We start from the raw sequence: 25676 nt of genomic DNA, 5'->3' as shown, positions 1-25676 counted from the left end.
TCTACAGTCATGATCCACGATGAAGCCTAGGCTTTCAGTAAAACATGTCTGTACCATAATAACAGGATGGATGAACACTTTCCCAACCCACTGTGTCTCAATCTTAAAAGGCAAAGTAATCACATCTGTTTCAGGTCTTAAATATAGTTTAGCAACATCTGGCACTCATGAACATACATTACAGGACACCTACCAACTTTCTCCAAGAATAAAACAGTTTCTATTTGACTGGGTTACGAAGCCTACAATTATTGAAGCACGCAATACAACTTTGGCAAACAACAATAGCTTACATTGTGTCTCAAACCCCTTACACGCTGGCTGTGACTGTGAGTGTCGACTTCGTGAACCCGCAGTAATCCAGGCCCTCGCTTTCTCTCCAAATGTGCAGGTGAAACGCAGACCCCCTCATTACGGCGGCCGCGGCTCTGCGAGGAAAGCCCTCCAGATTACAGGAGCCTCCGTGTTGGCCAAACAGACCTGAGCGCTGTCTGTTTGGAACAGGGCTGCAGGCTGTGCAGAGGGATGACAGGGGGGCGAAGAGAGAGCGGCAGACATGTCGTGTGATTAGATAAGTGGCTCTCAAGTGGTCCGCCAGGAAAAGTTGAATGATCGGACGCTATAGGCAGTCGTCGTCATCGGCGCGCGAAATACCCAAGAGGAGCTAATTGAGTCTTAGCCGCAGGTGGTCTGGCCTTTTCCTGCGTGAGAAGTGCTGAGTGAGTGGAATTTGGCGGATTTCCAGGACGCGGATTAGTTTTATAGAAATAATACAAAATCTGTCGTCAACATTACGGAACTTCTAAATAACCTCTATAAGCTCTATTGTACTTCCAGGCCTTCAATGTAGCTCACTGTATGCACCGAGTCGCTACATTTCACCGCTTCAACATCTTGAGTTTAATGAAAGACCAAAACCAATTCAATCGCAACTTTACTGACATGTGTTGCGTTTAGATTTGCCCATTAGGTTTTGAAATCCGATCACAGTTTACATGCTGAAACAAGTCTATGAGCATAGAAGGCTATACTATTGCAATAATGAAATGACACTAGACCAGTGGTTCTTAACACTACTTTGATCATGATTTCACATTACAAAATATTACATTATAATATCTTGATGTTTACTCAACAAAAATTGGCGTAAATCTCAGTGTTCGGGTCACGGCGTGTCTTCCAAGACAAAGGTGGGAGAATGGCGATGCTTTCGATTTGATTGCGGTCAGTTTTAAGATAAGATAAGATAAGATAAGATAAGATAAGATAAGATAGGACAATCCTTTATTGATCTCACAATGGAGAAATCCACTTGTTACATTCGGCATTCAATAAGATCACTCAGAGTGTGCCAAAACAGACAGGAAGATGTGCAACCAGTTAAATAGTATGAAAACGAGGTATCTTATGTACAATAAGTAAAGCAAAAATCTTAGGGGGCAGAAATAAATAAAAATAGGATAAAAATTTAGAACAGGTTATATAAGTAGAATATCAGGGTGTAAAGTTACAGTCCTAGTGCAGGTTGTCAATAAGTGATGCTGGTACAGGGAATAAAGTGCAGCTGATACTGTCCATAGATTATTGCACATGGTTTACAAGGGGGGTTATTGCACATGTTACTTTACAGTCTTATTGTACAGCCCTCATTTGAAGGGAAGGCTCTTTGCAATATTGAAAGCACATTACCGATCTGAGTCCCTAGAAATGTATGAATGAGCTCCACCTTTTGGGTTGCCGAATTCCATGGTGCAAGCAATAAACCTAAAGGGATCCTCTCTGATTCAGACGCTCTCACCAAAATCCCAGCAACTACCACCAACTCAAGTCCTGATTAGAAGCTCAGTTACTTTCAAAATGAAGCCCTAAACACCTGCATACTGTGTGTAAAAAAACTTGCACTTCTCCTCAATAGGGCAAGGTTGATCTATACCTTTTTTTTAATCCAGTAAGAGTAGCTTCTAACGCAACATCCAACTTGCTCCCGTCTCGAAACCTTCTCCCCTTTTCAGCACGGGGCCTCACCTGTCGTCCTCTCGCCCTCTGCGTAAAGAGCCTTCTTTATGTATGACCTCCTCTGTCACTCCAAAGCCCGGCCCGTAATCTCTCTGCCATTAATCCCGCATTCCACGCCGAGAGAGCAGCTCCGATCGTGCGCTGCTGTTCGCTTTAATGGAATAAATAACGGAGTCTGCTTTGTAGAATGCTCCTCTCCAGCGCGCTCTCTTGTTTGCATAACCTCATCTGCCCCGTCTGAATTTCTTTACGTTGGATAATGGAGTTGGCGGTGCTGTGCTCAGATTACACACACCGACAGGATGAGGGGAGGTCAGGGGTCTGTGTCGTCTTAATCCTTTGAATACATTACAGATGCTCGGTGATGACCCCGCGCCCCCATTACCTCAAGCCGCTATCTCTTCAAACAAAATACCAGTCCATATTTTAGCTAACGGCATGCTAACAAACAAGGATTACCTTCGGGTTCTAGCTGCTACGTTCCAAACCCAGGAAATATAAAGCAAAGCACTTCTGCAGTGGAAGAAGTGAGGTCCAAAGTATAAAGGATGACACAAACCTGCATGAAAAACGCCAAATACGACTCCAGGTATGTTTGGGATGAGGGAACAATGTTTTGACATGGGTAAATTGGCCAAAAACATTGATTTTGAAAGACATGTCCCCTTTAATGTTCCTGTGCACTCTTGTTTCAGACAGAGATAAGTGGTCTTTTCTTATTCTGAGTTGTCTGAGTCTAAATTGAGACCTGACTGTTAAGATCTGGACGCTGTGATGACCTGAGCCACTCTTTCACAATGTCCAGGCAGAAAAACATGGTCATTCAGGATGTTCAGGTCGTCAGCTGATCTAATCCTTTGGGCTCATAGTGTTGCTGAACCTAAACTTTACCAACTGCAGCAACCCCAGATTAGAACAATTTGTTAAATCCAGGTGGATACGTTCTTGTGAGTGTGTGTACTGCAAGATTCTGCTTTACTTACCTACTCAAATCAAGAACAAATATACTGTACTTATTTAGAGAAAATTTGACTTCTTTCTAAACTACTCCACTCAGTGTAAGGCGAGCATGAGTATCTCCTGCGCGGCTACTCACTCCTTTCTTTCCCCATCCCTCATCTTCCCAGTTCCCATGTCTTTCCTCCTGAATCTCCTGTATCCCCACCGCCCCCCCCCCCCCCTTCATCCCCTTTCCCGTGCGCCGTCACTCGGCACCCCATCCCGACTGGCTGCCCCTTCTCCAGGGCCAGAACTCACGCAAACCCCACGCTGAGCCTCTTCGGAGCCAAGGCCCGGAAACAAAGAGCCCATTGAGCCCGAGCGGAGACATAATGCTGGGCCGCCCCTGACAGCGCCGCTCCGCACCGAAGTGAAGTCATGAGGTCGGCAAACTTGGGCCTACAGCTGCGCACAGTGTGGGTACAGTTGGGGGGGAAACATGATTATGTGCGAGCATGGGTACACTTGAGGACTTACAATGTGCTGGGGACTGTTGGTGTTGGGAACTTCATACTGAATACAGAGAAGCAAAACTTTGGAAAAAGTGGTACCATAACACTGCTGCTGAAGCTGCATTTGCAGTTCTAGTCAACGTGGATGCTCCCATACACCGGGGGTAGACAACATCAGGCTCGTTGGTTAAATCTGGCCCCCAAGAAGATGATTCCAAACAACAGGGACAAAATAAATGTCTAAGGACTCCAAAAAGACTTTTCAAAAGACTTCATAGGGAAGAATGCCAGACCTATGATGACATGCAACACTAGCATTTGTAAAAGTGATGCCTGAGTTTGAGCCACTGTCCCATGTTCAGCCCCCAATCTAAGGATCAGAAAGAACATTCCTTGCCTAACCCTATCAAACTCTTTCAAAGAACTTTCCTTTGAGTCCTGCTAGTTGGGAAATTTTATATTTGACATGGTTTAGCACTACTTCCCCTTACAACTAGGGTTCTTTCTGATCTTTTTGTTGAACTCTAGTTATTTGCATATTCCTGTTCCCGGACCCATTCTGTGCTGCTGCAGTTTTGAGGTTTTATGAATGTAAACATTTCCATTTTGTTCCATGAGTGGTTAAAACTTCAAACCAACATCTCTCAGAACCTCATGGGCCCTGATCATTTTGAAGGGATGTAGTGCTTTTCTTGGGGGGAAATTGGTCAAAGTTTTCTGACAAGAATTGAGAATCCCATACATGTCAGATTATTGTAGATGTTTAACCTCTTAACTCCCACCTGAACGGATCCCATTTTCTCCAGTTTGGCTTTACCCTAATCAAAAAGCTTCTTGGGAAGAAAAGCACCAAAATAGCCACAAAAAATGAGAAGAAAACAAGGATGTAAACGCAACAAAAATGTGACAAAAATTCAAACATAATGTGACAAAAATTCAACAAAAATGTGACAAAACTCAACAAAAAAGTGACAAAAACTCAACAAAAATGTGACAAAAATGTGACAAAAATGTGACAAAAACTCAACCAAAAAGTGACAAAAACTCAACAAAAATGTGACAAAAATGTGACAAAAATTCAACAAAAATGTGACAAAAATGTGACAAAAACTCAACCAAAAAGTGACAAAAACTCAACAAAAATGTGAAAAAAAATTAAACAAAAATGTGACAAAAATGTGACAAAAACTCAACCAAAAAGTGACAAAAACTCAACAAAAATGTGACAAAAATGTGACAAAAACTCAACAAAAACTCAACAAAAATTCAACAAAAATGTCCATAAAAAAAAAAGAAAAAAAAAAACATACACACAATAACGCGAGGAAAAAGATCAGTTTTGTGGGTCTTAGCTTTTAAATGAGGTATTACACAGGCCTATATAATAGCCAAAAAGGACAGAATGCATTTGGTTTAGGCGGGTGGCAAGAGGTTAAAGTACAAGGTTGGCCGCTTTAACACCACATAACCCCATGGAAACAAGATATTTAGCTGTTTGCGTGGGATACAAATTGCCTAAACAATGCTAGTCGTAACCATTTCAAAACCGTGATGTAACTGCGCACCCTACGAGACCGTTGCCTATTGGTGCAAAGTGCTTGTGAGCAGCAAATCACAGCGGGAAATCTGACATTGCGCTTTAAACATGATGAACATTCACATTTCTTGAGAGGTCTTGGCGAGGGAATATTCATGGCATGGGCCTGTTAAAATGCCTCTGCAGAGCCACTGGTTTGTCAGGAAAGAGGCCCCTGGGCAGAGTTGGGTTTGGGACAGGGGGAGGGAGGAGAAGCAGGCGGGCGGCTACACAACGCTGAAAGACAGCTATGCAATTGATTAACATTGGAAGGCCTTGCTCGAGTTCAGGCAGCGCGGCCCCTCGGCTGTGAGCTCTCAGACATTTGTTTCCCCCGCCAGTGCGATGTTTCTTTCAAACGCTGTCTCTGCTACACATCTGAGTTCAATTCTCCGCATGCCCTCGCTCTGAAAATCAATTCCTCCCTCCTCTTTTCTCTCGCTTTTTTTTCCCTCCAGCTCTGCAGAAGAAAAAAAAAAAACAGACCGGGGCAAAGGGATTACGCTGTCCCTCCCCAGATCCAGGCAAGACAACAAATGCTTCTTATCAACTGACACCCCCTCCTCCCCTCCTCTGCCATCCAGGAGGAGGAAGAGCGAGCTCGGCCCCGGCTTTTCCAATCGTGGAAGCGCCTGCCAATCGCCGCGGCTCTCCCCCCATCGCGGCGGAAAAGGCCGGAGCTATTTCCAAAGAGCCCGGGGAGCGTGCGTGCGCGGCACCAGAGGGTGGGAAGCGCGCCGCTGCCTCCCCGACCTCTGCTTCTAATCAATCAGCAGAAATCACCGCCGCGCTCTGTGGCCTTTGATCCCGGCTCCTCTTTCACACTGCGAGGAAGCGGGCGCGGGGGGAGAGAGGGGGCCGGGGGTCCGGGGCCCAGGGGGTAGGGGAGGTCAGGGGGGAGAGATTAGGGCCGAGCGGCTCTTTTCGCCTCCTACCATCCAGAGTCAATTAACACGAGGGGGATAAAGCCAATCAGGCACTTAACCACTAAGCACTGGGATAATGAGAAGTTTAGCGCGATTAAAGATGGCAATGAGTGTTTGTTCTGTGTACTTTCTTTTGCCAGTACATTTTTAGGACATGTATGAAGCCAAAGGTTTAGATGTGTCTAAAATGTTGTGTCTGTTGCGAAATATTACATTTTTTCCATGTGAGTAATAGTGTTAAGCGTTTAAAGTAGTAAATTGCTTCATGTTTGTGTGCGCTCTTCTTCATCCAGATATGTTGAGTTGTGTCAAAGGTTTTCAAAACAGTTGTCTGGATGTTAAATGAATATTAAAGAAGGGGAAACTGAACACTTCTTGAATATTTGTCTTTCTTTGTAGTCACAAGTGTATTGTTTTGTTTGTTGACGACCCAAACTCTAGTTTAAATGCCCCCCGTATAAAAGCACCTTCTCCATTGTGCACTAAATCAGGCTGGAAACACCGACTTTAACGGCTTGAAATTTACTGGCTGTGACAAAGGCCCTACTCAATAACCCCGGGCTGCCTTTGTGAACGCGCGCTCGTGTAAACTCTCTGCTCCAGTGGCGGTGATGGCGGTGGCGGGACACTTGTTGCTGCTTCCCCCCATTGAGTCCCATTCAAGCTGCGCCCTGGTGCGGTAAGACGGTGTGAGCCCGAGAGGAACACAGCATAATCGAGTTCGGACACACCAGCTTTGGTGATGCTGACGGCAGGCGAGGGGCAGAGGCGCAACAAGCAAATGGACAAAAGTAGGTGTGGACGCCTTTGTAAAATAACTTAATGTAACTTTTAATGGATATTATTTTCAAAATATTGTCATTTAAAAGAGATTTACAGTATATTATAATAGTCGCTATATCTTAACACAGATTGTCATCGTTTTACCAATAAAGAGGAGTTTTAGATGACAATTTACAGTAAATACTGAAAATATAAGGGAGCCTTGGAGTACAACTTTAAATTCCATGGACAAAAAGAGACAAGGAAAGTACGGAACTAGCAGGTTTTAAAAATAAGACATCATGGAGATGGTATGTGCGTAATTATTATGCAAGTGAGTTTTTTGACCAAACTGTAATTTCCTTAACATTTTCCAAACTGTATAAAACTGAAAGGCTCTGACATGTGACTCTGAGTGCGATCCCCGGACATCGTGGTCCTTCCTCTCTCCCTATTTTCCTAATAAGGATCAGCAATGTCTTTCACAAATCAATGAATAGTTCAAGAAAACATCACGGACAGTGAGATACTGATGGGAAGTCACTGGGACATGTTAAAAAAAAAATGTAAATACGTCTGTGTTTATTGAGGAGGACGTTTTATCTCAGAGCTGACGGTGAGCATCAAAAAAGAACACCACAGAAACTAAACAACGAAAACGTATTTATACTAAAGACAGGCCGATTATTTTTTGTGGCTCTTTCAAAATCTTGGTGCGATTTGAATTTTTATTTAGTATCAGCCGTTAGCTTCAAGACGAAAACACTTTCCGTGAAGAACCCTCCGGTGAAGTCTTTGCTCCTGATGTGATGTTTTTAACCTGCAGTGTCTGTAATCTTATTTTTTTTAGACAAGACACTGCTACTAACTCATTGGGGACATAACAGGACAGGAAGAGCAGCAACCATAATGATCTACCACACTGGCCTTAATAACAGTATTTTTGTTATAATTTGCTACCAGCTAAAGAAGGCTGCCGTGCTGTATGGCTTGAAGAGTTTGAGGTCCGACCTGGAGATGAGGCAGCTCTGTCACACAGAGAAACCTGCTGGTTCAGAGACTTTTGTCTGACCTCTGTGACCTCCGACCCTGGGCCTTTCTGCCTCTCAGCATGTCAGTGAAAATGACTTTAAGTCCTTCAGAGGGCCCATTGTGACGGTCACCACCGATGATCAAAACTCATTAGAAGAGACAATAAGGAAGAGCAGCCGGTGCTCTCGGTGTTTAAGGTTTGGGTCAACGGAACTAAAACATCTCATGATTCCAAAACCGCTTTGTGCAGTAACATGACTATCTAACATTTACTACAATGACCAATACAGCCTAACCTCTCTCTCTCTTGACACTAGTACTGCAACTTTAAGAGGTTTATAAAACTAAATATCCAGTCTGCGAAGGTTCTTAATATCAAGTATTTTTTCAAACATTGTGAAGTCCTATCACAAGTTATGGCCACTAAATATTCTCACTGGCTACAACTGCCTGATCAAGTTAATTTTCGTTCGTATATTTCCAATACTACATTTTGATACGAGTAGGACGACCTCAACTTATCTTGTTCAGGCATGACTTCTCTGTGTCAGCCACTGGTCTATTCCACTAACTTTGGGCAACTTAAAGCTATGATAAAATCCTCCCACTAGGTACTCCTGACGGGTGGCCCCAGTGGCATCGGAGAATGACTCGCATGCAGAGGACAAATTTCCCTACAGAAAACAATAAAGTAAGAACTAAACTTAACCATAGCTGGGGTACGTTATGGCAAATGAGTGCCCTATTGGAAGAGGAGACTGACTGACCACAAAACAAAAACTCAACACTGCGCACAGTCCAGTAGCTTCTCCGCAGCGTGAAGAAGTCTGGAAGCGTATTACGCGGCTTCCAGAATTGAAAGCCAGCGAGGTTCCAGAGGGCATATCCGCGCGGACGTACGGAAATGTGCCAAACAGAGTCCGGGCCGCAGAAGTTCCCCTCCAGCCCCGGCAGCAGCAGCAGCAGGAGCGTGGCTAAGCTAATCCAGCGCCTCGGGTCCCGGCGAGGTGACTCTGCCAAAGCCCGTCCCCCCACTGCTGCAGGAAATTGCCTTGAGCGCAGAGGCCCGTGAAATGTCCGTGGCGTGGCGCCGTTCGCTCGGAGGGGCCTGAAGTGACTTTACAAACTCGCTCTACAGGTAGCGGCTACTGGAGACCACGTTTACAGCGAGCACGGTGAAGCCGAGACTTTTCTGTTTCCGAGTTAAGTGCAATCGGAAAACGTCAGTAGTCAGTAGAGCTTTTCTTTAGCCGTCAGAGAGGACTGGGATGCGGCACCGTCTTCTGACAAATCAAAAGGCAAAGCAGCTAAACTCGGTTTGGTTGTAGAAGTTATAAAGTTATAATGATGAGGCCTGGTTGTATGAGAGGAGTTGGCTTCTTACACATTTGAGAGCTGCTTGAATGTAAAAACAGATGATGGAAATGATGTGAGAAGGCGTCCAGATGCTCCTGGGGTTGAAAAGTAGCAGTTTCAAGGCTAGACCCTCAAACTTGTAAGTAAGAGATTTAACTTACAAGGAAAGTGACCTTCCTTTGCTTTCTAAAGGCTTTTTAAAACACCTTTGGTCCTTCATGTTTTGAGCACATGAAGTACTGGTAGTCCAAATAAAGCTTAAGACAAAGGGGGCAAATTGAGAGATGAAAACCACTGATTAGCGCTATCTCATGACATCAGCTGGTGGAGGGCAAGGGTTTTGAGCTTATAATAATGAAAGGAACTCCCAGGACAACCTAAACATACATGAGTGAAGCCAAATCACAACCCCAGCAAGGTCTTTTAGATGAGTCAGAAAACTTTTAAAACCTATTGTACAAAGCCCGAATCCTTCTATTACAAGTTTGCCGTGATATTCACCTGGCCGACTAGTGTAGTTTGAACATCGGCGGCCTGTCCTCTCCTTTTTCCGGTGTGAGGTTGTGTGTCAGCCTCAAAACGCCTCCTCCATTGTTGCTGTTTGACCCGTGGGCCAGCCGGCGCTCCCCTGGGGTCCCTTATCCCTCCATCAGTCCTCTCTCATTAGCCCCCACAGGCACAGCCCAGAGAGGAGCCTACAGTACACCCCTTCTACCTCGCCAGCACAAGGCCAGCTTCACCTGGAGTCTGGCCACGTGCGGGACACTACCACACCCCTCTTTGCTGACTCTAGGTGTTTGCACGGAAATTTGATTTGTTTCCGCTGTCAATTATTCTACAAGGCTGGAAATGCTATCTATTGGACCTTTGTTCAATACTAATTCAAGAAAGATATGGCAGAAATAAAACACTTCACCATTAGGGCTGCCCGGTTTGACATGATGCGGATTTTTTTACAAAACCAAAACACTAGATCAGGACCAAAACAATGCCAAAATGGTATATTCGATTAGAAACATTTATAAGTAGTATTCTTTTGTTTTGTGCTGAGTTTGCAAAAATGTGTCTCAGTCAGAAAGACTGGAGTGATTGTGCGATAGGGATATTGCATCACCCAATATTCCAATACGATATTTTCGTCGTCCCCTCCTGGAACCGCCACCTTAACGTGGTGGAGGGGTTTGAGCACCCGAATGATCCTGGAGCTCTGTTGTCGGGGGCTTCGTGCCCCTGGTAGGGTCTCCCATGGCAAACAGGTCCGGGGTGACGGGTCAGACAAAGAGCGGTTCAGAAGCCCCTTATGAGAGACCAACAGGCCCGGTTTAACGTGAGGCCGTCCTTCTGTGGACCCACCACCTGCAGGAGGAGCCATTGGGGGCTGGTGCAATGTGATTTGGGCAGCTCCAACAGCTGCCCCCACGACCCGGAAACGGACAAGTGGAAGAAGATGGATGGATAGATATTTTGGTTGTGATACTGTATATCGCGCCGTTCTATTCCCTGTACAGCCACAAGGGGCATATTCTAATGAAGCGCAATATTGTGGATGACCCCCAACCAGAAGGTGACAGGGTAACATCCTGGTCATGCAGCACTTGTGGGAGGTGTGTTGTCTTTCCTGATTAATTGTAATTTTGCGTTCAGATCCTCTTAGTATTAATTGCCTGTCATCTCTTAATGGCAGTTCCTGTGTGTTCTGGTTAATTTCTCATAGTTTTTTTTTTTTCTCTTCTTCTTCCCCTTGTTAATGCGGTGTAAAGCAGGGCATGGCGTGGAGGAACCATGGTGGCAGAGGGCGGAGGAGGGGACGGGGCAGGACACAGTGGAGAAACAGTTGATTATGAGTCCCATCAAGTGATCAATGATTTCATTAATAAGACGGATCGCGCGCCTGTCATAGCTGTGACACGGGCTGAGGGATGATCCGCTCCCGACGCTCCATTTCACCCCCCCCCCCCCCCTCCCCGTAGCCCGTCTCCCCTACACTCCTTCACTCGCTCCCGCCCTGTCCTCCCTAAACACCCCCCCCCTCCCTTGCCCGCGACAAGGGAACACCGCAGAAAAATCGGGGTGGAAGGAATAGACAAGGGAAGGGGAGGCGGTCATGTGGGAAAGGGGACGGGGGGGGGGGGGGGGGGGAGAAAGAGAGAGAGAGAGAGAGGAGGGAGAAAAGTGAAAATCCATTTTGAAACCCATTTTCAATTAGGGGTCCACAAGCTGTTATCACAGGTGTCCCAGAATGGGGGCCCGTAAGTGAAAATGTCTCCTATCCGTTTCTGAAATGAAACCTTATCTGGGAGGCACAAAGATGGCGGGGGACAGCGTATCTGTAAATTACTTTCCATCCCCGCTGTTAAGGGGAACTTTATTTCTGTCACATGACATTCCCCTCTATTTACTGTTGATCATTTAAATGGCCGCCTAAAAAAAGGGAAGAAGAAAAAAAAAAAGAAGGTGGCCCCTGACTCGGCGGGGCATATCTCCCCCTCCGTCTGGGGATGTTTTCAAAGCATTCAAGTGTTGGTTTTCTTCCATAAACACTTCGCCGTGCTTTCTTTTTTTTCTTTTTTTTTGCCTCCTTCCACAAAAGAGCAGAAAAGAGCTTGCACTTGAGGCTTCTCCCTTTTAAACCCGGCGCAATAAAAAGGTCTTACCACAGCTATTTCATAAACAGATGTTTCAACCCTGACAAATTTCCCAGCTAAGTCTATTGCCTCACCCTATTACTTACACTAACTCCCGCTCCATTCAAGCCCATATTAAAATCCAACCACAACCTTTTCCCTCTCCATACAAGCAACCATATAGCCCCACCCTGCCTTAAGTTTTTTTATTAGCAAATTATCCCATGACGACAGGATTTATTCCACCAAGGGCCATGGATATCTTCTCTCTCTTTTTTTTTTTTTTAAGTTTTGGAGCCAACAAAAGAATCAGGGGACTTTGTGGTCCACCTGCCTGCCGAATGATGAGAGAGGGAGGGGAAGGCACCCCGCGCACCCCTCCTAAAGAGCACCAATCACAGCATTGTTGTGGCACAGTCGGCCCTTTTGAGCTGTCAGGGGAGAGGAGGGGGCAAGGAGATGAATGGCACGCAGGATGAAGCCACCATTTAGCCAAACCATGTGGGAACGCTCTGCTAATTACTCCTGGCTTTCCCAACTTTGATATGATTCACGTGGAAAAGAGGAAAGGTGTAACTTTAAAATATAGGCTGTTGAAGTTGTAAGGCTTAAATGTACAGTATGCACTATTACAGGTCAAGACGAGAGTCACGTCATTATTGTAAACATTATCTGAACTGGTAAAAGTTGTTGAACCCTAATCAAGGGAGTTAGATTAAAAAAGATTTATTTTTTTAAATGGTCAAATCAGTAAAAGATAAATATAGAAGTTTAAGAAGTATAAGTAGTTTAACATATAAGTAGTATATAATGTTTTTACAGATGTTTGGTGATCATTTCAAACACATCTTGTTCATAATCATATTTTGTTTGTGGGACAATGCTATATTGATCTAAAACAGAAGATATCAGATAGTCCAACAGCAAGTTGTTTTGTTGCACATTATTGCCTCTTAGTCTGCAGAGGAGCAGTCAGCCACTTCCTCCTAACATAAGGCCGCATGGGACATGCTCAAAACACCAGGGAGGCACAACAGAGGCCCGAACCACATCCAATGGCTCAGGAGGAGCCATTGGATGAAGCTGCTGCTCTACTCCGAGCTCCCAGGTAAATAAACTCCTCACTCTATCTCTAAGGGTGCTCCCAGACACCCTGTGAGCAAAACTTATTTCAATGGCTTGTATCAGCGCTCTTGTCCTCTCGCTCATGACCAAAGGTAAAGTAGGAGCACACACTGACCAGAGCTTTGCCTTTCGACTCAGCTCACCAAAACTAACCCTCACCAAAACACATCACGACCACTGCTCCAGCTACTTGTGAACTAGACCCCCAGATATTTGAACCTCTGCACTGGAGGCAAGAACTTTCATTCAGTGTTGAGAGTTAGCAATAAAACACGAGAAGAGCCTCTGCACTTGTTGATTCGCTCTGCTGCTATCATCAAAGTCCACTGGTTCAAAAACTCCTGTTCAATTTACTTCACTATCTTGATCTCCAGAACTTGGTTTAACATCTGCATTGTGCATGCTCCACTTTTCATAACTTCACATCCTGTTGCTGAGCTCGCCGCGGGGTCTCCAGCACCAAAATCTAGGGGGCCGCTGCTGGGCATGGGGGAAAGAGTTGGCCCGTGTCCCAAAGAGAAGAACCAGTCACCGGGGTTCCACAGCTGCATACAATTACCTTTTGTTTGGAATGAAGAGCCGGGGCGAGGGCTGTGGGGGTTAAAGTTGAGATGAGTGTCGGGTTACACCTGATAAGAGGTTATGAGTTCTGGGGGCAACTTGGGAATGCGCCGTAATTATAACCACACAAAGAATGTGTAAGTTATCGTATGATTCCGTGAGGGAGATTGGGATCTAAAAGGGAACTTTCTCAGCTGATAAGAAGCGGCTTTCCCCTTGTCAAGTGAATTATGGGACTACTGTATGTAGCAGTAGCGTGACATAAGCAGCGAGCTCCGAATCCCGGTCTGTCTGGAAGTCTTCCAAGTGAGGCATTGAAGAAGAACTATCTCATAGGTTGGATTCATCATGGCATCATGACATTCTAAAGCTGGAGGACAGTATTTGAAAGGAACACTTGGCCGTGAATGCTGGGTCTATTCATACGAAACATAATAAACAAAAGCCCTGGAATGAAGTTCAGCGACTTGTCTGTCAGGAAAATGAACTACGGTGACACTTTCCCGCAATAAAACTAAAAACTGGTGGCATTATTCAAGCCAGAGGATAAACATGGCAAATTTTTATGTCGAGTACAAACCTAGATTTTCCCATCGTGTCCTCGGGAAAGGTCTGGGTCAGGTCTATAGGCTGCAGGGGAAACCATAATGTTCAAAGTGACCGCTACCGCAAAAACCCAGTCTAATCGCACACTCAAAACCCCTGGGCCACCAAATTTGTGTACAACTCAAGTCAGTGTGACCAGACAAAAAATTAGTCCAGAGCCGCGATCACCAGAAAAATCTGCAAGGAAAAGGATATTTTTCCATAAATGTTTTCTTAGCTGCTGCCTCCTGAATTAATGAAACAGCGCTGGCCATCTGGGAATGAGTAAGAGTGAGCATGTTCCCAAGATGTTTGGAAATGCATTACCGTACTCCCTCCCTGTGATAACTCCCATATGGGCAAGAGACGCAGCCAGTTATTTACCTTTCCCCCAAAACTGTTTGCCTTTGCCTCGCAGTTACAATCTTATTCATCGGCTTCGCGGGATCGCAAGTGTGGTGTCGACAACTCCTCGTGTCACCGGGCCACCACTTCGCGACGCCAGCCCCTTCTTAATCCTCCCTCTGCTAATGAGCACAGCTGCGGCGTCGACCGCGAATGATCTCAACCGGTTTTGTTTTGACTCGAGGTTTTCTTTTGGCGGAGAAAAAAAAAAAAAGAAGAAAAATCACCATCTAATATTCCATCCTCGGCGTCGGGGTGCGATGACAGAGTGAATGACGACAGGCCTAATGAACTGGAAGCTCCCAGGCGCTTTTAATAGCATGTGCTAAAGACGCGGCTATGTAAACATGCCAGAGTTCCGCTTAGCAGTCGCTTCATGTGCGCGAGTCACCGAGAGAAGTACAAGAATAGATGTAAAAAGTAAACATTTGTGCTCTGGGATTTTGACGAGGATCACTTTCATGTTTACGGCAACGGAAGACGGTTATCTCAACATATTATCTTTGAAAGACTTGGCTAGGAACACATTGCACTGGGTCATGAAAATAAACCTTAAGTATTTAAACCCAATTGGTGGTTCTACTATGTGCTCTTTTTAAGGGCTTAGACAGCTTTACTAAACTTGTTTTGATCATTTTGCTCTTAAATTGCCTCCACTACTTCTTGCTTACAGCTGGACATAGCAAGACAAGCTGGGCTTTTAGCTGTTTTGCTCAAAGGTAATTCAAAAAGCCTAGAAAGGATTGCATTTTTAAGCTCAACAAACACTGCCAGGCTAAGATGGATGTATTAGAAACTTAAGCTACACCGACACCTTTTTATTTTTCCATTTTTCAACGGCTAAATGACCGGTCCCCTCGAAGCTTGGGAGTGTCCCGAGAGGAGCTCATTATTTGAGTATAAATCATAGCCGAGCGCGGCGTCACAGAACCTACCGTTTGAGGTGGTGCTGGAAGCCACCGCCTTCTCGCTAATGTCATTGCGCGCTGATGATCCTTTGGTCGCCACAATGGTCTCCACCCTCTTCTTCTTCTCAGCTGCTGAACTGGCCTGGGATTGGGTTTCCATGATGAAGGCTCATTCCTCAGCACCTCATGGAGACGGAGAGTGACTGGGGGAAGAGGACAAAGGGGAGGCAGCTTTTAAAACACGTACTTTACGTGAAGTCAAACGTTCTAGAACATTCATACACAGGAAGAACAGGAAGTGTTTTGCCCAAAGACACACTGACAGGAGGAAATACTGACAGAATCAATTGAACCACCAACCTGAGTGTAAATAATAGTGATGTCAAATAGGTGATGTAAAATCCATATCACAAGAAGCCACAATATACAGCAAATTCATCCAGTCTTCTACCTGACAGAGACTGACCATTTATTTTGCCAACTTCGCAGCTCAGTTTTAGTTACATTTTTTTCCTTTCAGTTCCATTTCACTCTAGTTTTATGCGTTTTCTGAAGTCTTGTTTTGACGCAATTCACTGAAAAACAAATCATGAATGGAGTGGAACATACCGTGCTGAAACGGTTAAGTGAAATATAGCAATAATATATTTAATATATATTTTCAATATTGTGCAGCCCCAATGCCAAGAGCAAAATACTGATAAATAATTCTGCATTATTGACAAAACTCATTTGGAAGTTTCCTTGGGATACGTTGGACTATTGACGAGGTTAACAATAACAACACTATCAGAGTAACAAAGCTAACTGGCATGCTAATGGTGGTGAGGTTAATGCTAGCTAGTCTCAGCTAACAAAGCTAACAACATTTCCTAATTGCTTTCAGTTTACAGAAAAAGTTAGCCATGTATTTTGGCCCTTTTTATATAATTATATATATATATATATATATATATATATATATATATATATACACCAGGGGCTCAGAGAAGAGCTGGAGAAAACCTGGAGGGTGAAGGCATCAGTGGTGCCCGTGGTCGTTGGGGCACTCGGGGCAGTGACCCCCAAACTGGAGGAGTGGCTCCAGCAGATCCCAGGAAATACATCAGACATCTCGGTCCAGAAAAGTGCAGTTCTAGGAACAGCAAAGATACTGCGCAGAACCCTCAAGCTCCCAGGCCTCTGGTAGAGGACCCGAGCAGGAGGAGAAAGAGACCGCCCGCGGAGGGTGAGGAAGAGTTTGGTTTTTTTATATAATTATATATATATATATATATATGGCCTTATAATGCACAATCCAGAACAGTAGTTGGCACTGAGCAATTGTCAATGCGAGTATTTTTGTGATTTGTCCCTGTGATGTTGCCGTACATGTGGTGAATTTGGGCATAATCTTCATGTTTTCTAAGCTGCAGCATTATTATTCACATTTATCATTCACTTTTTCATAAATAATTTGCACTATTTTACTTTGAATACTTCAGTACTTTGTAATAATTTGGCTGAGCAGCCTTTACTTAAAATGGACTAATATTTGACCAGTAGTGTCTGCGTTTCTATTCTTTTAGGTAATGAAGTACTTAAACCACCTCTGACCGCAGGGTCATAAAATGGTCCTTTCATCCAAGCAACAATTCAGTTTCCTAAATTACTGCATCTTATAACGTAATTGTTTTGCCTTAAAAAACGTGTTTGTCTTGCCTGATCCAAGTTTAAACATTCTGTCAATAAACAGCCCGGAGAAAAAGACTTCAACAGGGAGGCACAAGTGGAAAAAAAAACACAAAAAAAACTTCAGATCTAACCTCCCTTTCTTGGATTCCCCGAGCCCCCCAAAGGTCAATCCGCCAGCTCGACCTGATTTATTTTAACTCAAAACAGCCAGTGTCTGAGGTGGCCTGGATATCTTCTCACACAGCAGGAAAACTCAAGCTTACGTTAGACTCTAACCTCATTTTCAACCATAGTAAACTTGTGACTTCTCGTCCAAAAAAACAAAAAAAAGAAGAAATGCAACAACTCTATAGATTTATACCTCAGCATAACGGCGGCTTGTGGATAAACTGCTAATCCCGCTCGAGTGAGAACGCACAAACCTTAAGGGGATACCACAGAGAGAGAAACATTCGCAAGTGCTGAAAAAACAAGGCTTGTTTGAAGGCCCTTTTGGGAATAACATGGTGCCGGGCAATTTTTCCTTTCAAAGAATAAAGGTGGTTCAAGTTAATACTGTCTGTGGGTTTAGAAAGGGGTTGAGCCAACAGTCTGGCAGACACGCCGCTCAGTTCAGCACCTCAGAGGCTGTCTACAAACTTGATCTGGGTCACGGAGGTCCTTGATTACAAAGACTACAGTGATACACCCCAGTCAGTCATTTTGCTCAAAGTACAGGACAGCTTCATTACAAGGCAAAACCTACTCAGACGCCAACGTTCGAGGAGAATTGCGGTAAATATTTAGCACGGCATACTCCATTTGTGCAACCTAAATGCATGGTAGATTCTTTGTTTGCACACATTTTTGTAATCTTGCATATATGTCGTCCCAGATTCCGTTATACACCACAGTGCTGTGTTGTAACCCATATCCGTTGTTAAAGCATGTTTCATGCTAGAAACCGTTGTTTTTAGCTTGTATAAGAACAGTTTCCTTTTCCGCACTGTGAGCAAGAGATGCCACTCTTCCAACACATATGTTCATAAAACATACATTATTCTATCTTAGGAAATGCTACGCCTAACGCGTCCAAATGTATTTCGTAGTTTAATGCTAAAGGACACCCTGTCCACCCCCTCCGTCTATGTACTCGCTTTGTCACGCATCGACTGTACCCGGTACACGCTTGTTTTCCTCCACACTTCACAACCGCAGTTGTTGTGGGCAGTGCCCTGCCAGATGTGCACGCTGTACAGAACGTCATTAAAAGTTTTTTAAACCTCGATGAGAACGAGTGTGGACAAATGCTGCCTTCAAGTGGGGTTTATGGAATTATTCCGAGTTGCAAAGGCAAATACTAGAGGAAAGAAGCAGCTAAAAGACGAACTATGAAGGTAAGCAACATGCTAATGTTATGCTAACACCAGCTAAAGTTGCGCTATCAGCGGCTAAAGGCTAACATCGGCAAAATCCCCTTTTAGGACAGCGGGATGCTGTTGTGAATTTTCAAATCATTATGACCTGCATGTTAATAGTGCGGGTTGTCCTCTCTCTCGTTTGCTATGCTAGTCTCAGTTCAGTGCTTTGGCCACAGCCAGATGTCGGTGCTAAATCTTATACCTGGTCAAACCAAAACGGTTTGCAATGGCGAAAGGATCTTTTTGGAGATTTAGTATAGTATAGGATCTTTATAGAAACTTAGCATAGCATAGGATCTTTATGGAGATGTAGCATAGGATCTTTATGCAGACGTAGCATAGCATAGGATCTGTATAGGATCTTTATGGAGACTTAGCATAACATAGGATCTTTATGGAGACTTAGCATAACATAGGATCTTTATGGAGACATAGCATAGCATAGGATCATTATGGAGATGTAGCATAGTAGAGGATCTTTATGAAAACTTAGCATACTATAGGATCTTTATGAAGATGTAGCATAGCATAGGATCTTTATGAAAACTTAGCATAGCATAGGATCTAGCATAGGACCAGCTCATTATGTGACAGTAGTGTTTAATTGTTATACACGGTGTAAACATGAGCAGGTACAAAGAGGAGCTCTTAAAGTCAAGCCCTAACGCTAACACGGGCTGGAAGAGCAACAACACAAGCGCAGCCGGTGTGATTTTAACTCCCTCCCCGAGGACTTGCCGAGGTAGAGGAGGGGGTCGGCGGTTTGGTGGTGAAGGGTAAACTTCAGACAAACACTGAAAGCTTTGTTTATTTTTTTTTTTCTTCTTCCAACCTCCAGAAAAACCAAAGTCTGTCATCCTTCCTAACATCTGTAAGCAATCGCAGGCTTTACAGAAATCGCCGAAACAACACAATGCAATTACTCCCCTACCAATCAAAAGGGCATTAAAACGAAAGCTCGTCCCTCTAATCACTCCCACATGCGCGCGAGCAGTCGTCATCGCTGTCCTACTTCTGCAGATATCGACTCGGATCGCGGCTGCGACTGCTTTGATAGACTGCAAACGCTCATTACGAGGGGTCTTTTACAGTTAGAGCAGGGCGGATGTCTTCCTGAACATGCAGGGAGTGATCAGAGGTGTCACTCACTCGAGCCTACAGATGTCGATACAAGTGAGACAGAAGAGGAACAAGTGCAGGAATTGAGGAAATTGAAGAAAGGCGATGTACATTGTTCTATCAAACAGGAGGGTTTTGACGTTTGACAACCATGGAGAAGCTTTTTGTACCAGTTACTGCAATGATGATGAGGTCTGATACTGACAATGTTGCTTTTTTATTACATTTCATCTTTAAAAAATCCATAGCGGTCCATAGAGAGGTCTGATCTTTCTGTATCATGGAAAATGTATTGAATTTACTACAGACCTAAACCCAACTATGACAGAGAGCAATGAGCAATGGAAATTGTCTACATTTGCATTGTTTTCTCCTTTTCATTTCTTCTTTTTTCTGCTCCCTTGCAATATATTGCATTTGCAGACATTTGTATAAAAAAGAATGAAAAGAGAGAGAGAGAGACAGTGTCATTGGTCATTTTTCAATGAAAGTTGTTAAACCTGCTCATAAACATTGTCATTGTCTCTTTAGACCTCGAGTCCGTAATAAAGTTGAATTGAATTGATAAACGGTTCCCCATAAAGGATCACAATGCACTCACAAAGCCTTTAAACTTGCAAAGTCTATTTATCTTTGTAGGAAAGACAAATAAACAATAAATGCCATAAAACGAGTAGGGGGGGAAATTAGGTCTGCACCACAATTCATTATTTATAGTTTCAGTTTCAAGAAGTCAATGTGTGCTAACCAACAGCTGCATACGGCCTGCAAGTCATGACCTGGATCCTATGTCATTTGTGACCACCACACTCTGAGTGGATCAGCAGTTCTCAGACTTTTTCCATTGCATGCCACTTTAAGCCGAAAACCAGACGATATCAAGTCTAAACAAGGGCATTGGTCGAAATCGAAACACTGCTGAAGTTGCTGCATTCATAACATCAATGTAGAATCTTTTGCAGGAGCGATTAGTGACCGCTGACAGCTTATGCCATGTTTGTCTGGTTGAATCATTTGGGAGTATATGTGTTCTGGAAGAGCAGAGAAAGCTGGCATTCCACTGGTCCGACAAATATTCACAAGTCCAAGCCAGTGAAGCGTGTCCGACCGACCTTTTGTGTTTGGCGAGGCAGGCCACAGTTCCAAAGCGGCAATTAAAAGCAAGACCTTTTCACCCATAATCCGTCTGACCGGAGCGCCCACGGCCAGCTCTGCAGATGTTCCAGCTCTGGAGGGGCCCGGCAAGTTGGTCATTTCAACAGCAGAAACGCCTGACGCCTATATGTACCCATGAATCCTAAAAAGTCATCATTTAGGGCTGTATGTTTTACATCCACGTGACAGAAGAAAGGACTTGCTAATTTACATTCATTATTTTTCCCAAACACGGCCTCGATCAAGCAAAAACACGCTGACTGATATTGTTAGGAAAAATAAATGTTAATGTCATATTAATGTCATTTATGTGAATTGTCTGTCCTATGGCCAATTAAAGAACAGAGTGCCTCTTCATTTGTGTGTCAGTCTAATCCCTCCGCAGCAAAAGGGAGGCGATTAAACAGGTTTAAAATACCACAATTCAGACGGTTCCCTCTGAAAAAAAACATTCTTATTTTATAAGCACATTAGGCAAATCAATTTAACATAAATTACACGCCTAGCTGACAAAAGCGCCAAGTTGAAAGTCAACTGCAAATTGTAGACATCAAAGTCAAACGCTAAAATAAACTTCAGCTTTTGATCGGAAATGAACAGTGCTGTTGTTTTGTTGTTCAAACATTCAATCACGCAGCCGTGTGTTTTCAGCAGCCCCTCTTATAAATGTGCTTTAGGTAAACCTCCGCCGCAGGCCTTTATTAGGGACACATTTACCAAATGCATACAGAATGAGCCAGGTCCCACCTGGAGGAGGGGACATTTGGACATGAACTCTTGAAGTGTCTTCTTAGATTTGTCCAGCTCCACCCCCACCACGCGAGGGTACTGTATTTGCGTTCATTTCATTAGGGCCACTGTTCAGCGTGGAGGGCCCCCTGAGGGAGGAGACTGGCAGCGCTGCAGCATTCATCATCATTACATCAGCGACCACCGAGATCTGCTATCTTAGGCTTATCAGCAGTGCACAAACGCAGCGCAGCACAGTAACAGGGAGGGAGATGGGAGATGGAGACGATTGAGCAGATTGTGCGCAGAGGAGGGATAAGAGGAGGAGAAAATGAATGGGGAAAGGAAGGAGTTGTGATAGTGGATGTGCGCGCCCCACATGCCTGCACATGTTCCCCTGTGTGTCGAGTGTTTGTGCACATTTCGCACCTATGCCAACAATATTAGGGTCACAGCACAGCTGGAAGAAGTAAAACACTGGAGAGACAAGTGGAGGCCCTTCAGCACATTAGCTGAATGCAGCAATAAGAGAGAATGCTCTGGCGCGTACTGCTGTGTTGAAACAGGCTAGTGCAGGGATGAGGCCCCGTGAGGAGACAGTTGAAGTGTGTGGTGGTGGTGGTAAAAGAGCCTGTCATTGGCTCAGATCCCCACTGAGACTGTGTGCCCAACACTCAATGGCTCTGTGAGGAAACCACATGCTTGGGTTTCAGCCTTGTTCAACCCTGCTCTCACGACTTACCCTTGGCCCTGGAAGGCAAAGGAAAGAGAGATTGGGGATTTGGCCTTTGTGGTTCTTATTCAGCAGAGAAACATAAGATTGTGCCCAGATGGCACTAAGTCTGGCCGCTAGCTGATGGAACTTGCCCTTGTGGTAAGGGCCTTTTAGGAGGATTTTGTCACACTCTGCCACACACGTGTCAAATATCTGACATAGAGAAACGTTAGCTGCTTTGGAGTCTGTGAGCTGGTTTAGTTACTGCTGCATTGACCTGCACTGACTAAGTTGAAACAAACCAAAACTTTTACTCAAAAGTACCCAATCTTTTCAGGGTCACTTTTTTGGGGTAAAATGTTAAAAACTTGAAAAAGCTATAATGCAAATGAGGCCTGTTTGTGCATTTGTCAAGGACATGCCGGCAACAACAGAGCCCATCAGCAGCTTTGAGCGGAGCTAATGAGATTATCCTAGCGAGCGCCTTGGTCCCTCAGACCTCTCCACTTAAGATGCTTTGGAGGGCTGGTGAGGGACCCCGTGTGCCGCACCGCAGAATGAGCTGAGTGCATCTTACATTCCTGTGGAACAAACCACACGATGTAATCGCAATGCTTTACACGACGCCTCTTTCTCGCTTGCTGCCGCGGCGATAAGGGCCAAATAAAGCACGCACCACAATGGAAAACACTCACATTCTCCCAAAGTCCCACAGCTTATTAAATTGTTTATTTATATATTTGGATTGCAATTGTTCGTGTTTGTGCAAGTGAGCCACGACAATGAGTGTCAAAGTCGGCTTTGGCAGTTCAGTACGGCACTGCACTCCACTCCAGGGTAGCCTTTGTTTGACAAGACATGATCCGTAAAAAATATGCAAGTTCAGCCACTTGAAGGGACTTCAATAATTACTTTAGCAAAAGTTTCACATAGTGCAGAGAGGCTTTACAATTAGGAATTCAGTCGCTCATTGAAGTTTGTCGAGTTCCTATAGTTGCATCAGCACAAAGCCAGAGTTTCCATCGGAGTGGCCCCAGCGCGTTGTAAAGCAAAAAAGGGGGAGTGAGGTCTGTATCCTGTCAGCGTGCCTCTGAGCTCCAGTGAAAACAGACTTGTGTTTGTGGAGGCATTCTTCAAAACAAGGCTGTTGGAAGGTGCAGGCGCTGCGAGGAGCGGCAACCACAGAGCGACAAGAACATCCTTCACGCGCTTTTCACGGCAAACTCCACATGTTACTACGGCGTGGAGTGAGCACTTCCTACATCACGCAGTGACGGAGTGTAGTGGTGCATCCGCCAGGTGCTCCGTTCACTATGCAAGTCGCGATGACGAAGATGAAGGAGAAAGGGGGGGGAGGGACCCCAGGGAGAGGATGAGTGGAGGGAAAAGAGATTTCTGTCTTGAAGAGGAGCTGTGCAGTTCCTTTTTCCCCGTGTGTGCCTCGCCGCTCTTGTGCACACACAGAGGTATCAAGCGGAGAGACGGAGTGAAGGCTGTGCAGTGACAGCAGGTAGGGCTTTGATACGAGGCCTTTCCCACCGACTCAGGGGAGTGGACGCCGCTTTGCAATCTCGCAGACCTGTCTTAAAGGGACAGTGCTATGTTCACTGAGATCTTCCTGGTTTACTGTAATTATGGTTTCAGTTTTCCAAGGAGGTTAAAGACGTCAAGGAAATAACATGCACGCCAAATACAAGACTACACTCAATTACTTACTTATAAAGGTCAAGTACTAATACAAATACATTATTCACAATCGAAACAGAACCCTAATCCTACCAAGTGACAAAACCATATCATAACAGTTTTCATAACTCAATCGTGCCACTCAAATTGTGCCACTCTCTATGGAACTTAACAACTTCATGTACAAATCCTCTATTAGTAGTACAAACAATTGACTGTGCAATCAACAAAGCAGAAAGTACTTGGGAACATGTGGGAGTTTGCAAGTTCTGGGTTTCCATCGGGTCTTTCGGATTCCCCCATCAACCCAAAGCATGCACATGAGCTCGGGGTCACCAACGTGGTGCCAACGGGCACCCAGGGGCCCTTTGGGGCATGTCCAGTAGCCCTTGGGACTTTTTCTAAAGTGTAAATATCCTATAAGTGAACAGTGTACGTTTAAGTCTTTAGGATTTGGTTTTAACTGGTAGCCCTCGAACTACTTAATGCTCTTAAAGTAGCCCTCAGCTGAAAAAAGGTTGGTGACCCCTGAGCTAGATACTCTTGTCTAAACCCAGGGTCCCTCAGTGTTACACTGTGGTTGTCCAATCCTCCTGACAGGTTGGTCCAGTGGTATTGAAAGATAAGATCAAGAATACGTAGCTTAGCCTTAACATGGTCTCTCGAATGTACCACAACTTATTTCACTACACCATTTCATGAGTTTGCATTTGACATGGAATAATCTCCATTCCATTACAAATCCGTCATACATTTCCCCATGTTCCTCTTTTGTTACACAATTCAAAAATGCTGAATGTGCGCACGCCAAAGTTCGGTTCGCGACGCCACTTGTTGAGTGGTAACAAACCGCCTCGACAGTTTACGAAGTTGTCCTGAACTTTATTCACGCCGTAATCACTTTCTCTCCTTTCTTCGCTGCCTTTCCTTAATTCTACTGTGTGATTGGTGAAAGGCGTTGAAAGGCGAGTGCATCAGTGCCGCTCTGTGATTAATGACGAGCCCGGGCATCTCCGGGGCCGAACGCTAACAACAGCCAGGGGCCAGCGCGATAATGCGCGGTAATAAAGCCGGCAGACAATCAGCCAGGCAAAGCAAAGGCCTATTAGCTCGCCCCATCAGGACGGCTAAGTGAGAAATTAGCCCTTCCCAAGCTCCGCCACAATTCATCAAGCGCTGCCCCGGATTCCCCCCTCAAGAAGTCATAATGTTTACTTAAGGACTGGCCCCCGATGCCCTAGTGGCTGGCTTTATTGGCTCTTATTAATTCCCATACTAGCCCTCGCGGCCGTGCCATTTAAACCACATTAAAGAGGTGAAAATTGGATGAGATGAAGTTGTCTTGTTGTTTGGTGCTCCCGTGATACAGCCAGAGCTGAACCCGGGGAGACTGGAGAGAAATAAGAAGAGAGGGGTGGAAGTCAAGGGAATGGAGGGGGGGGGGGTAAATATATTGAGATGCAAAGGAATGCTGAATGAAGCTGTCCGGAAATGTGTTGCAGTCAGTCAGAGGAATGCAGGCAGAGGGAGAAGGAGGAGAGAGGAAGAGAGAAATGAAGAAATGGCATTGCTTTAATGCTAGACTTCCTGTGTGGACGGGAACACGTCCAGCAGGGGAGCGTCGGGTCGGACATTCCGCAGAGGCAACAACCAGCCGCGGACTTGTTTCTTTGCTCACTTCTTGTCCGTCATCGGGGACCATGTACGGCTCTGTCAACGCAGAGGCCTAAACTAGTGCCACATGTCGGGGGTGGACAGGGACAGGCTTATCAAGAGGCAAACAAGTCAAGCTTATTTATATAAAAGACGGGCTAGAATGGTAAAATGGTAAATGGTCTCAACTTATATAGCGCTTTTCCACCTACATTAGG

At 44.8% G+C, this 25676-nt stretch overlaps 1 protein-coding gene across 2 annotated transcripts in view; it reads right to left on the bottom strand.

Annotated features, from left to right (window-relative positions):
- Nucleotides 1-15519, bottom strand: part of gli3 (GLI family zinc finger 3) — a 132121-nt gene extending 116602 nt beyond the window's left edge. For both annotated transcript variants that reach the window (XM_079575900.1, XM_079575901.1), the window contains exon 1: nucleotides 15355-15519. In XM_079575900.1, the coding sequence (XP_079432026.1) occupies nucleotides 15355-15487 (133 nt within the window). In that variant the 5' untranslated portion in view covers nucleotides 15488-15519. The remainder of the gene's footprint in view (nucleotides 1-15354) is intronic.
- Between the last annotated feature and the right edge of the window lie 10157 nt (nucleotides 15520-25676).

This window comes from Gobius niger (assembly GCF_951799975.1).
Source record: "Gobius niger genome assembly, chromosome: 18".
NCBI classification, from domain to species: Eukaryota; Metazoa; Chordata; class Actinopteri; order Gobiiformes; family Gobiidae; genus Gobius; species Gobius niger.
Note: the sequence above shows the minus strand (reverse complement) of the source record. Positions and strands in the feature narration are given on the sequence as shown.